The sequence below is a fragment of the Drosophila subpulchrella genome, chromosome X (genome assembly GCF_014743375.2).
Source record: "Drosophila subpulchrella strain 33 F10 #4 breed RU33 chromosome X, RU_Dsub_v1.1 Primary Assembly, whole genome shotgun sequence".
In the NCBI taxonomy this organism is placed as follows: Eukaryota; Metazoa; Arthropoda; class Insecta; order Diptera; family Drosophilidae; genus Drosophila; species Drosophila subpulchrella.
The window spans coordinates 25,433,302-25,448,122 of NC_050613.1; the positions used below are offsets into that span (position 1 = coordinate 25,433,302).

The 14,821-nt window shown below is 35.4% G+C and overlaps 1 protein-coding gene across 6 annotated transcripts in view; it reads right to left on the bottom strand.

Annotated features, from left to right (window-relative positions):
- The window catches only part of LOC119558323 (neurogenic protein mastermind), a 38,109-nt gene extending 23,719 nt beyond the window's left edge, over window positions 1-14,390 (bottom strand). For 3 of the 6 annotated variants that reach the window (XR_005220183.1, XR_005220182.1, XM_037871735.1), the window contains exons 1-2: window positions 13,942-14,389; window positions 12,542-13,364 (exon numbers count right to left, since the gene is read on the bottom strand). Coding sequence is in view for 4 of the 6 variants with exons in the window: in XM_037871735.1 (XP_037727663.1) it covers window positions 12,542-12,633 (92 nt within the window). In the remaining 2 variants the exon portion in view is untranslated. Of the gene's footprint in view, window positions 1-12,541; window positions 13,365-13,941 lie in introns of all 6 variants that reach the window. The other 3 variants (XM_037871739.1, XM_037871736.1, XM_037871738.1) reach the window with 1 other exon arrangement.
- Between the last annotated feature and the right edge of the window lie 431 nt (window positions 14,391-14,821).

A 14,821-nucleotide genomic window follows, 5' to 3' on the forward strand; every position in this document is an offset into this window, starting at 1 on the left:
TATATATTCTAGACCGAAAACTTAAACAAGCAATTAAAGAAAAGTAAGAAGAATGTGGAATTTAAATATTTGGAGTATCTTAAAATATTGTAACTATTTATTCCAACTTTATTGAAAATTTTGTCTCAAAAATTCTGGAAACCCTTAATAAAAATCATTTTTAACGCTATGTTTTAAACATATCTTTAGAAAAAGAAATTTCTTATAGAAAAAGTAATTTCATTGTATTTTTCAAGGATCCCGAAATATTTTAATAACATTTCCTTGCGCTGCAGTCTTGTAAATGTGTATTTTGAACCGATTACCTCTTTATCCCAATTATCATTTTAAATGCAATTGATTACCATCTTTTTTGGTTAATCCAAAGGGCACATTAGATGAGTTTCTTCCAATTATTTGGCCCACTCTAAGCAGTCGGACATCATTTATCCACAGGTAAAAATTAAAATGTGCCAGTTTGTTTTTTCAGTCGGTTTTTGCTTCTTTAGCCGCCTTTATACGCAATTATTGGGGGATCTTCAAGAAGAAAAATAAATGAGAGTGTGGAGCGACAGGTGTGGGCGGGGCTGGGAAAATTGACTGGCAAAGGGGGATTGGAAGGTGGAAAATCACCCAAGACACACACACTCCCACACCCAACCAACCAACCACACAGTACAAAAGCACAAACGAAATGTAATAACAAGTTGGGGCAACTTTTTGGTCTAGAAAAGTGGGGAAAATCGACGGGGAGGATGAGCAAGGGGTCTCGAGTTACCAGGAGATTGGGGCCAAAGCGGGATAATCAGGCAAAGTGGCGGAGACGGCTCCCAGCTCCCATTTTATTATTTTTTTAATAGCTGTCTATGGCAAGTCCTTCAGTTTGTCATGCGCCCTGTCAAAAATTTTATGTAACTTGGGCAAAAAAAGGCGAGGAAGCCAAAAAAAAATTGATTTTCCCGATGGGCAAACCAAAAAATTGACGTAAAATTGGTTTGAAAAGTTTTATATTTTTTGTTGTTTAGCCAAGGTCATGATAAAAAATTGTAAACAATTTTTTTAGGCAGATGGAAACGCAAATATCTACAGTTGGCATGACATGAGGTCTTCCGTAACCCAATTTTTTGTGTGCTTTTCTAGCGCTTCTTACAAAGTTTGTTTATTTTCAGAGTCAGTTCATCTGCGTCTGTTACAAAGTTTGTTTAAGAAACGGCAATGAAATTGAAAATCATGAAATGAGTTTGCCAAATTGAGAAACAAAGTTTCATTTAATTGATTAATCTGGAACATATTTCGCTATTTATAAGTAATCTATAGATATTACATTTAGTTTTTATAGCATTCAGTTTTGGTTTAAATTTCTGTAGTAATGAAAATAATATACTTTCAATGATTTCATTGATATTTGCAATCCTATCTTTGCTGAGTTATCACTCACATTTTCCATTTCCAATCTTTATTACGGGTTATAAATCGTTTGCTAAACCAGTTACATGCTTTTACGCCCAATACCAACACTAATTAAAACGACAGAGTTCGAAAGCGAAATGTTAAATTGTAAATTCCCAATCGAATGATTGATAAAATCAGGATACGAGTATATCCGTAGAGTGCCCCCCCCCCCTCCATAACGACATTTTCGGGCATAAAATGGAATATTCTGCTCATGAAAGCAAACTTTTTTGGCTTCCTTAATCTGGTTTTCTGTTTTATATATTTTTTTTGGATGTTTTCTTTTTGGCTTCCATCTTTTTTTTTTTTGGGCATTTTGTGCGTATTTATGAGGGGCCGAATGAAATTAAATTTGGATGGATGGCCTCTAGGGCGTATGCGTAATATGTTTGAGTGCATACGTATACGTTATGTGCGTGAGTGTGTGTGTGTGAGTGGCAAACAAATTTTGTGCGTTTGTTTGCCAACTAAAAATATACTTGTCCCTTTCGATGTCGACATTTTCACTTTGTTTCCCCCTGATTTCCATGTTGACATTTTCCCAGCCCCCCGAACTTTTCATCCCCAGCTCTTTTTGTATTCGCCACTCGCTTTGCCAAAAGTTTCTTAAACTTTGCGTGAAAATGTGCCTAATTAAAAATTTTAATTAATAATTAAAAAAAAGAGTGGCAAAAAGGGGAGAATAAATAGATAAAAAGCGAGAATCGGAGCGGAAATAGGCATTCAACAGGAAATTATTCGAGTGAAAACAAAAAAAAAAAAACCGTCAACATGATTGCCACTTAATCCGTTCAATAAACAGTTAGTGATAAAAAATTAACGCCTTTTTTTTGTGTGACTGTTTGCGCCGTTGTCTGGCCATGAGAAAAATAAATCGAACTTAATGGGAAATGTACAAACAGAGTTCATGCGGTTAAGCCCACACATATATGGGGAATAAATCATGGCAAAAGTCAGAAAAACAGGGGAAACAGGGGGCTCAGAACGGTTAGCGTCATTGACATTGGCCGACAAAGGGTTAAGAGCAGCAGGCATTATTGCCAATGAGTAATTGCTAAAAGCAACGTTGCCAATTGAATTTTATCGATTTCCTTAAAGAAGAAAACGCCGGAAAACTACCTCTTCTTGAGCTCTTTAACTATACACTGCGAGATATAACAGCAGTATCATTTTCATATTTTAATATCTTAAAGTTCTTAAAGCATGGACCTTAAAATAAAGCTATATAATAAGTTAAAGTAACCATGTTTATGATGCTGCTTTATCATTTTATAGCTTAAATTCTACCTAAAAAACATATATACAGATTATATTGTGCAAAGTTTAAAGTCCCTAAGAAAATGTTAATTTCCCCTGGAAAACTTTATCTGGATTTTCCAATTATTTCTTAAACTTTCTTCTACGGGTTTTTGCGGGTGCCGAGTTAAACATTTTGCAGACTTAAGTTGAGGGTGGAATATAGCCAGGCACAACAACAATGGTGGCAATAACCAAATGGCATAACAACAACAACAACGCAAATTTCAAGCAGCATTCAAATGACACCCATACTAACAAAGAGTCAGTTGCGTAGTCAAAGGGGATTTCTAATATCTACATACACATGTTTTGTAGTATACACAGAACAATTTTTTTTGAATTTTTAGTTCTAGATAAATATTCATATGCATAGTATATTAATATGTTTTCCAATACCAAACAATTAAACTATACTATACAACATTATACATTTTTCAACACTGATTTTGTAGGGCTGTAGTATTATATTTTACATTAATATATGTTTTCAAATACCAGCAACTGATCATATACTATATTAAAATACTGATTTTGTAAGGATGTAGTATTTAATTTGTATTATACTATCATATGTTTTGAAATACCAAATGTTACTATACTATACTCAAATACTTTTTGAATGTTTAATCCCTGATTTTGCTAGGATGAAGTATTTAATTTTTCTTAGCCATCTTTTTCAATTTTTCAACACTGATTTTGTGAGGATGCAGTATTATACTTTACATTATTATTTTTTTTCAAATACCAAAAACTGATACTATACTTTATTAAAATACTGTTTAGTTCCTGATTTTCTAAGGATGTAGTATATAATTTGTATTATATTATTATATGTTTTGAAATACCAAATGTTACTATACTATAATCAAATACTTTTTGTATGTTTAATCCCTGATTTTGTTAAGATGCAGTATTATATTTTACATTATTAAATGTTTTCAAATACCAAAAACTGATACTATACTATATTAAAATACTGTTTAGTTCCTGATTTTGTAAGGATGTAGTATTTAATTTTTATTATATTATTATTTGAAATACCAAATGTTACTATACTATACTCAAATACTTTTTGAATGTTTAATCCCTGATTTTGTTAGGATGCAGTATCTTATTTTTCTTAGCCCCCCTAGGCCTTAAGTCTAGGCACGCCACTGGCCATAAAAAATGGAAAACAGGAAGTGGGTGGCGGTGGGTGGCTGGTGGCTCAAGGAGGCGTGGCAATGGCACCCGGCTCAGCTCACCTCGCTGAATGTGCTTTTTCTTCTAGTTTGGCAGCTTCTTCTTGGCCGTTTTGCTCGTTTTTTTCGTTTTTTCGTTATTTATTTTATTTTACTTTATTTTATTTTTTGCCTGCTTCTGACATTTGTTTGTGCTTAGTTTTGCTTTTCCCTGTAGTATTTTTCTTGCCACGGCTGCTTTTTTGCACATCGCTTTTTATGGCAATGGCCGGCGGATATTATCAACAACACAACTGCAAATGCTATTGTTATTATTGTTATTATTATTTATCAGAGCGACGACGGCGTCAGAAATTTATTTTCATTAACAAGTTGGACAGACAAAAAATAAAAATAAAATAGTGAATAAAACCGAGAGCCAAAGCCATAACAAAAAGTAACTCGAGTCCGGCAGACAAGGGAAAACTGAAAGAGTAGTAAAAACGAAAATAAATCCAGTCATGTGTGGGCAATCGTTTCCAGGAACTCAAGTTGCAGTGACTTTTATTTGTCATTAGTTTTCATCAAATTTCTGTTGCTGTTGAGCAGAACGTTATGATTAATCCAGTGGAATTTTTTTTAGGAAAACATTAGAGATTGAGAAGTGAGCACATTACTGAAGTATTTATGAATTTTGCTAAAATATTTTATCAAATTACGTGTTTCTAAATTATTTTATGAGTAAGATATTCTAAGCATTTTAATGAAATAAAATCAAATTATGTTTTTGCTTGACATCAACTTCCTCTTTCTATTATCTAAACTAATTTAATTTGTTCTAACTTAATTAAACGTCTTGTCGGCTGGCAAGAATGTATACAAAACTTCCCAAATACTCAAACGAACATCCGCAAATTAACTTATAGTAGTGATTTACAAACTATTTTAATGCATTTATGCCCTAAGTCTAAGCACATAAAATGCAACTGGCTGGTAATTGCATTAGGTTCCGGCCGATTATATGTCAAAGGTAAACACATTATCCCTCAAAGTGATTATAAACATGGAACTGCACAAATTAATTGGAGTGTGCGTTTGAAAACACATCAAGGCTATTGAATATATGTTATGGAACTGGTAGTACTGGGGTATTTATAGCATATATTGTTGCTGTTGTGGGCAGCTGCGAGGGTTAAAAGACAAAATGTGAAAAATTGCACAGAGAAAAGTGGGGAAAAATACTTGACCATTTTTTGCCAAAGTAACATGTGAAAGCCCTTATGAAAAATCCAAAAATTGTTTAAAAAAAAACAATAAATTTCCCGAAATGTGGTGGGGATCGGTAGCCTAGATTGTAAGCTGCTCAAAACAGTTGATCTTTCAGCCCTGCGTCTCGTTTTTAACAAGTTAAGACAGAAAAAACGCAAAAAATAATGGTAATTCGGTCTGAAATCTTGTTACCTATTTTTTGACCCAAAATACCAAGGTATTTTGGCAATCATTTTGCGAAATAAAGTCGGTATATGGAATGCTATACCTCGTTGAGCTCGTAATTAAATTCCCAATCGATTGGCATTTAAACCCGGAAACTTTAATTTTTGACCGATTTTCGCAAAAATAGACGATGTTACCCCTATCAAAAATGTGAAATTTAGTCAAAAAATAGATTTCCCGGAATGTGATGGGGATCGGAAGCCTAGGTTCTTACCTGCTCAAAACAGATAGTCTCTTGGCTGTGCGCCTCGTTTTGACCAAGTTACTACTGAAAAACTGGAAAAAAGAATGGTATTTTTGACTGAAATCCTTCTACCTATTTTATGACCCAAACAAGTTAGGTTTTTTGGCAATAATTTTGCGAAATAAGGTCGGAATAGGGAATGCCATACCTCGTTGAGCTTGTTGAGCTCCCAATCGCTTGGCATTCAAACCCGGAAACTTTAATTTTTTACCGATTTTCGCAAAAATAGACGATGTTACCATTTATGAAAAATGCGAAAATTGGTCAAAAAATAAATTTCCCTGAATGAATGTGATGGGGATCGTTAGCCTATGTTGGAAGCTGCCCAAAACAGTCGGTCTTAAAGTTTGTGCTTTAATTCAATATGTTTGATTTAAGAAAATATGGTACAAAAAGTGAGTTACGTTTTCTCCATGTGCAGATGTAAAGCTGTGTAAAACACGAGTGGGTGTTGCTCAGGTGCTGCACAGCTGCAATCAAGTTGGTATTTATGTATAATTTATATCGCGTGGTTGCCACAAATTCGATTCAATTAGAAAACGCTCATGGAAAATGCTGAAAGGCCTTCAAACATGCGGGAAGCGGGTAGGGAAAATCAAAGAAGCCAAGGCCGTTTGTTCAGCATCAAAGCCAAAGAGTGGGCGGGCCGGTCTGTGTGGGCGTGGCTGACACAGGTCACGACCTGTCTAAAAGCACACACACACACACTAGCGTGCAAAATGGTTTTTGTTCATGGAACATGATTAACATAAAATTAAACGATTCAAAGAAAGAGGCATTTGCCGGGGCTCCCAGTAAATTGCTTTGAACCACCTGCTGTCGCATAACTTCCCTCCCTTTTAATATTCCCCTTCCTTTATTTTGATCCCTCAGCTATACATATAAAAAAGCATTTTTTAGTATGATTTAATAATATAAATATTAGAACCCTGAAAAGTATTTTTGTGAAATAATTATTAGTTGTTTGCAATATTTAATATTTGTATATTTAATCCAAATCAACGTAATCACCAGTTTTCCTCATCACAAGTGTCGCCTAATTGCTGGCAAAAAGAAAACTTTGTTTATTATAATTAGTGGACAAATACACAGAAAATTCCAAATGAGTGGTGGGTGTTCGAGTGGTCTTTTCTTGGAGGGGATGGTGTAGAAAGGGGGCCGAGAATCCCACAAGGAGAAAATAGAAGCAATACCAAATGAATATCTCAAGTGGATTTGAGTAAAAAAAAATAGATGGAATCTTGGGAAAATGGCCCAAGTACACTGGGAAACAAACGAGAAAATTTTCTGGTAAAATACTATACTAGTGAATTTTTACTTTAGTATTTTTTCTACCTTAAAACTGTTGACATTTTAGGGATTTATTTGAAGCTTGCTATCGATAGAAGAAACCATCAATACTATCGATAACTTAAGAAAATAAACGACATATTAAAAAAAAAAAGGAAAGAAAATAAAAAATGTGATTGAACATCTATGCTAGAATTACAAAACTAATAGAAATCTTGATCTAAGTTCCTCAAAAATACCAAAATTTACATGTAAAATTACATTACTTTACTAAGTGTTATTATCGATAATAGGCCCAAAACATCGATGTTTCCTAAATTTGTAAACTATCGATAGTATCGACCGTGCTATCAATCCTTTTACGAACTCTAGTATCCATGAATCTTATGTTTTCCGTGTGATAAAGTTCTTGTTGCTCAGTGTAGGTGACAGTAATAAGCAATAAGTAAAATGAATGAAGAAAATCAAACCCGGCGACCGCTGGGACCGAGTAGAAGAAATGTGTGCGGGAGAGCTCTGCTCTAGCTCTAGAAGTAAGCAAACTTGGGCAAGAAAAAAAAGTAAATGTAGTCCTTGAAATGCTTTTAACACAAATTACAAACAACATTTAATTGGGTCGAGTGGTGGGGTTTTCCACAGGCCTTGCTGAGCTTAACTTTACTGACCGAAAGCGGTTCTTTGGACAGCATTCAGTCTCATTCTCCACTTATCTCCGTCCTGTGGCTATATATTTTTTATTCAAATACATATTCTGTGAAAGACTAAACTGAGTTTATCTCCTCTGCGTCCGCTTCAACCTCTATACTTTCCGCTTTCCACCCCTTTATTCCACTTTTCTCGCATTTTCCGCCACCTGCTAAATTTTCTTTTGATGAAAGTTGTCAGAGCAACAAAACGGAAATTTAATTACTTGAAAATTGTGTACATAAAGTCACTTTCACTTGGCGAAGACAGCCCCTTTCCCCGGGATTTTTTCTGACATTTTCCTATAATTATCTAGCCTCTTCTTTATCGTTTACCACTGGGCAAATCTATGGCTAGGGAAGTTAGTAAGTTTCTTTTTGCTTGCTTTAAAATTTTTCGCTACTTTTAAGATTATTAAGAAAATAGTAAAACACTCTTTCGAGAACTTTGAAAATAATGATAGTTTAGAGAATAAAATAAGAATTTTTTAGAGGTATCTATGGCACTTTGAAATCAGAAGAACTTTGATATGGATGAATAGATGTTCAGAGAGTAATACAAATTTTTTCAGGAACCTTGAAATGGATGATAATTTTAGAGAATAAAATAATATTTTCTTTAGAGATATGCTACTTAGAAATTATAATAAAGAGATGTTTAGCAAATATTATAATATTATTTCGAGAACCTTGAGATGGACAATAAGCTTGGAGAATAAAATACGAATTTCTTAGAGGTATGCCACTTTGAAATCACAATCAAAAGAGGCATATTTGTTTATCCCATGAATTTATATAAACATATTCGGTGCTAAAAATCCAACAAATCCTATTGTACCATGTGTGAAACGGGTGGATTTGGTGGATGGTATAGGTGGTATGGGTGGTACGGGGGATGGATGATATGGGAGCATAGAGGCTTGAAAACTTGACGACAAAAACAAACGCAAACGCAAACAGAAAAAGCGAAACAGCGAGGAATAATCATCACTCTGAGTGGTGCGGCTTCTAGAATTTCAATGAGGGGTGGTGGTTGGGTGGTGCTGGGCGTGTAGGTGGGTGGTTCTGGGCTGCCAGTGGGGTTGCGTGGGTGGCTAAAACTATTGTCCACGCTGTTGTTGTGACGCATTTGTGTTGCCGTAGTTTTTATCGTGGTTGCTTCCCTTTTTCCGGTTTTTTTCGGTTGTTATGTAGCAACAGTTTTGTTCTCGCTTTTTTTTTTTCTTTCGTGTTTTTGTATTTTTGTGCCCTGCCATGTTTTACTTAATTTTCTTTTTATACCCCGATTCGGTTTGTTTTGTCAAGCGTAGTTTTGTATTTTTTTCGGTGATAGTAACAAAGGCAACCTGTGGCATTGAGTGCGGAAAATAAAATACATAAAAATGGTGGGTATATATATACATATAAAAAGCGAGGGCAGGCGAAAAGGAAAAAAAGTAGCCATAATGAAATATATTCCGTAATTGGACTTTTGCCAAACCGACCCGAACGAACCTCCTTATCCGAGTTTCCTACACCACTCCCCATATCAGATGACGTTGCTGGCTAATCAAACAAAAGCTGAAAACTATACAAGTACACTGCGGAAATGATAAGCCTTAATTCATCCAAACTGACGGGGGATTAGGGCTACTAGAAAAAATGTAATAGATATTGAAAATATTTAAAAATAAATATTTATTTTATAATATTTGTAAATAGATTGCCTTTTTAAAAGAGTTCTATCATCATAAAAATGTAAATAAAATAAATGAAACAAAGGAACACCTTCCATTTGCTTCATTACATATTCCCATCCATCTGTTGCACTGCCCCACCATTTTTCTCAGTGTTCTGCGGCTGGTCTAAGCTGGTTTTTGAACCTAGGCGATATTTAATACGCCTGCTGCGTGCCCAAAACTCCAGATAACAACAAAGCACAAAGGGAGGGCATAATTAAATAAACAAATTCCCAAACTAGGCAACAGGGGAGAGTGCAAAACTCAAGTGTCGCCGCAAGAGTCAAGTGAAAATGGGCATGGAAATGGAAATGGAAATGGAAAAGTGTGGGGAAAGGGGCGCCAAGGGGCGTGGCCCTTCTCCTGTGACTGTGAATTACTCACCAGACTAAAACAAAGAGCCAGTCAGCACCAGCATAGATAACTGTAACAAAGGGAAACCCGAAAAAGACACAACAAGAACAAAGGCACAGGAAAAGTGCACAGTGAGAAATACTAAACATAGTACTGAAATAATATTGAAGATTTGTTTAATTTTTCTTGGATATTATATATCTTCTGTTCTGTTGAAGAACTGAAAAGGTCTCAATTCAGAACACTTCTAATTAATAAATTTTTTTTGATATTATAACAGACCACCTGTTTTATAACTGAATATGATTCTATTCATAACACCTCATGTAATATTATTATAATATAGCTAGTTAATTGGAGATTTTTTATAATATTTCCTGGATCTTACATCATCTGTTCTGTTGAAAAGCTGAATATGTTTCAAATCATGACACTACATGTAATATTTTTACAATATACCTATTTCTTAGTTTTTATATAATCTGTTCCGTTTAAAAGCTGAATATGTTTCAAGTCAAAGCTCCACATGTAACATTAAAATATACCTGTTTAATTAGAGATTTTATTATTATATCCTATGCTTAGTTCAACAAAATCATCTCATATCATATGAAAATTGTAGAATCTGAAGAACAATCAAATGAATCGATTGCATTTCTTTCCGTGTGCTTGAAAAAGAGGTAAGGACTCGAACTCACAATAGGTGAAGATAGATGAGAACCTAAAAGTCCAACTGACAATGCTCGAAAAATGGTTCGGATTTAATGAAAAACGAGCAAAAGTCAAGCGTGGCAATTGCAGCTGCAATTGACCACAAGAATTCGTCATTAAACGGACGCAACTGGAAAATCGAGAGGAAAATCTGGGGAAAATTGCTCTGTTCAAAGGGGAGAGGGGGGATTTGGGCGGACACAGAAAAGGTGTTCGGGGGTCTGAAACTGACTGCTTAATTGCTATTTTGGTTTCGTTTCATGTGCTAATTGTGCACATGCTATGCAAATTTGTTGCTCCCTTGGCCTTCTCGTCGCCTCCAAAAAAAAACAAAAGTGCTTATACCATGTGAGATATCACGATGTGGCTGGCTGTCTGTGAAATAACTCACTTTAAAATTAATGAACAACTTAGCTTTTGCTCAAATAATGCCGAAAATGAATGAAAACAATTACAGATCTTTTCTGTTTCATTAGAGAGTTTTATAATGGTGAAAATATCTTTGCAATAACTAAGAATTAATTAATATCTCGATTTCCTTAGAATCTAAAAAAGAATAAATCATTGTCCAACTAATATTATGAACCTACATTTTATAGCTATCGCAAAGAACCAATTATATTTTTCTGGAATTATTCATGGCATAGACGATTTTCTCGATCCATTTCTCCCCCGGCATTTTGAAAACTAAAATTCTTTTTACGACCAAAATACATGAAAACAATTTGCGGAAAAAATGGAAAAGAATGAAAAAACCGAACAGAGCAACTGCAAATTGAGTGCCAAAAAGGGGGATGCGGGCGGGAAAATGGCGACTGAGAGATGACTAAGACAAGGAAAATCGAGGCGGGGAAAATGGGGGCCAGACTGGATAAAAACGAGCTGCTGTCCCACATATAATAATGCATTACGGCCCGTCGTTATAATCCACGAAAATGCGAGCAAAATAAATAAAGTGCCAGCGACGAAACTACAAACTACAAAAGATGTGGGTGGTGGGTGGAAAAGTGGGGGAGTGGGTGGCAGACGAAGGCCGAAGGGTCGTCTTGGATTACACTACTCCACTCCAAAAGTGCGCGTGTGGGGCTACAGTAAATATTGCCTTAGGCCCATCCAATATTCATGAACTTCTCGCGAACTCAACACAAACTACAAACTACACATGCAAGTGGTTCCACTTACAGATTGCTCTAGTTCAGCAGTTCTATATTATAGAATCTATAACAATGGTAGATTGGGGATTTTTGAAATTCAAAGTGACAGTTTGTCTCTTGAATAATAAAAATGTCAAATTCAAAGTGACGGGTATTCTTGTCAGAACTAGAAACTTGTCTCTTGAATAATAAAAATACTAAATGCAATTCAAGATCTACTCCCAAGTACTATGCAATTTTTAGGTTCAGAATATCATTGTCAGGGGTGTCAAAGAACCAAGAACCCATGGGGATTTTTGAAATTCAACATAAGGATATTTGTTTCAAAACTAGAAACTTGTCTCTTTATTAATAAAAAATACTAAATCTAATGCAAGCTCTAATCCCAAATACAATGTTATATTTAAGACCGAAAGTAATTATTTTCAGGGATTAGAACCAAGAACAGGGTGTTTCCCTAAAAGCAAATCGGTAAAGCTTCTAAACTTAGATCAAATTTACTCCGAAACACACATAATACTAAATGTTCTGTGACATCGATGGATTTATTGGTTGATTTTCAAACCAAATGTTTAGGGATTTTTTGGAAATCTCTGCGACATCCTGGTATTTCTGAGTTTTATTATTAAAAAAAAACTACTAATGATACTAGTGATACATTTATAAATAAAACAACTAAAGAAATACAATGAAATTTTAGTAGGTGATAAAATTAGAACTACCATTAATGATTGATTACGGTCCCTGGTTATTTTGAAATACAATCGAAATTATAGTGGATCACTATCATTTTTAGGTACATATCTTGTTTTTTAAACAATATATATGGCTCCACTCTAATTTGTTTGAGCACAACTGTACTTAAAATATGTATAAAACCTAGCAAAATTATATAGAAATAGTGGTACATATAGTAGGTAGTAGGTATACTTAGATAGTCTATGATCATCTTCGAAATGCTTTTCAATTATTTTCAATTGATTTGGGGTGAAAGTCAACTTACGGATAGAAGAAGAAGAGACATGTGGTCAAAAGCAGTACCATCCAGGCGAAAGTCGCAGGAATGTAGCGCGTTTTCACATCGCATTTGGGCATTTTCCTATTTGTTGGTACGCTTCTTGTTGTTGTTGTTGTTGTTACAGTTGTTGTTGATGTGGATGTTGTTGCAGTCTCTCGTTTATTGCTGTTTTGTTGTTGTTGCTCTTGGCCAATAATGTTGCAATGTTGTTGCTCCTATTGTTGTTGTTGCAATGTCGTTGACCGTTTTTCGTTTTTCTCTTGGCAATGAAATGCGTTTGGTTGTTGTTGTAGTTGTTGTTATTGGTGCTGTTGTTGCCGCCGCTGATGTTTTTGTTGTTGTTGTTGCCGCTTGATGACGTTTTTTGGCCTGGCCTGGCTTGGCTTTCTCTCTCTCTCCCTCTCAGTGTGTTTTTTTTTGTGTTTAGTGGGGAGGAGGGGGCGGGGCAGAGAGAGAGGGGGGGTGGCGGGTTGGGGGCAACGAGCGAGACGGCGAGACGAAGCGGCGACGCGTGAAACGGGATCGGCGACGTCGGCAGCGGCAGCGACGCCGGCAGCGCGGCTTGCAGATTCGCGGGAAACGGAAAATCGGGAAAATCGGGGAAAATTCAGCTTCGACTTTTCAAAGTTCTGGCTTTTGAAGCGGCTGCTATTTTCAGGATTTTCAAAAGTAAAATTTAATTAACCAGCTTAGGCACACATTAAAAAAATCAGCACTTGATTTGCACTTAAAAAAAAATAGATTAACTGTCACATTTTCGATTTGAGGAAAACATGCAGGCACACTCGCATTTCATAAAAGAAATTACCTGAAAGAAATCATACCAATTTATTTTAATTTATATCGCCCATATTTCGATCAATTAGAATTTGGAAAAAGAGTTTTGCAAATATATTTTCACACCAAATAAAATCTGATAGATCCTATATATACTCAAAATTTGTACTTTCCCATATCAAAACATATTCATACTATAGAAAGCTATTCTATTATAATATCGTACTATATTTTAAAGGCTTCAGAAATTAAAAACTTGAAAACGCAACGTACTAAAACAAATGTTCTCTGATCAATCTATTTTTTTATACTAATTATATAGCCCATCACATTGAATAAAATAATTTGAAATGCTCTAAATTTCGGAATATTTTATACCATTCCCTTGCATTGTTTACTTTGGCTTTAAATTCCTGCCATTTGAGTTGTTTACTTTGTTTTAAATTCTATAATTTATTCCAATTTGTTTGCGTTTCTCTCTCCTTTCTCTCTCTCTCTCTCTCTCTCTCTCCGAAAAGAGAGCAATTCTTGTTTTCAGTTTTTCGCAAAAATCCTCTCGATCTGGCTGTTAGTATTAGTGTTAGTATTATCGGTATTAGCTTACGCACACATTTCGTGATATTGATATCCAGCCAAAAAGGTAAAATTGGCAAAAAAGATCGTTGACTTTCCCTGCTTTTTCATACAACAATTTTCATTTTCGTGTGCGTTTTTCGTTCGCCTTTTTCGTTTTCCCCACCTTTCTTCGTTCTCTTTTCCACTGCTTCTTCCTCTTCTGCCTCCTATTGCCCTCTTACTCGCTCTCCTTGCTCTTCACATATACCAACGCACACACAGGCACACACACACTCGCACACACGCACGCACGTTGTTGCTGCAACGTCTTTTTTGTTTTTTATTTCGGCGTCGCCTGCGATTTCATTTTTTAATTATCGCTCCCATTCGCACGCACAGCACACTGCGAACATTTAACTTGGCACTTTTCCGGTCTTGTGCGATTTTTCATTTCATTTCAATGGGCGGCAGGGCGTTCGGATTACGAAAAAATAAATAAAAAAAAAAGCGGAGCGTACGCATAATTTTGTCGGGTCGGTCGCAGACTAGAGGTGGGAGATCGTCGATGGAAACATCGATGCTTCCATGGAAACATCGGAGGAGATATCGATGGTCGCGGGTATCGGAAAACATCGGTATTCCGTGCCGGCCATCGATGTTTGAGCCACATCACTAACATCTGTTATCACCATTAACAGAAATGATAGCAAAATCGAAGCGATATTTCGATAGTTATTTTGAATTTTCTTAGAAATTAGAATGCGATATAACTATTTAATGAATTTTAAATATGTTTTTGAGCATATATTGAAGAAAAATACAATTTTTGTTCTTCCAAATATAGAAGAGCTGCCGCCACTTAGCAATTATTCTAAGCCATGTTTAGCTAAAGGTTCTTCACGGTCCTTAGCTAAAAACACACAAATCCTGCTA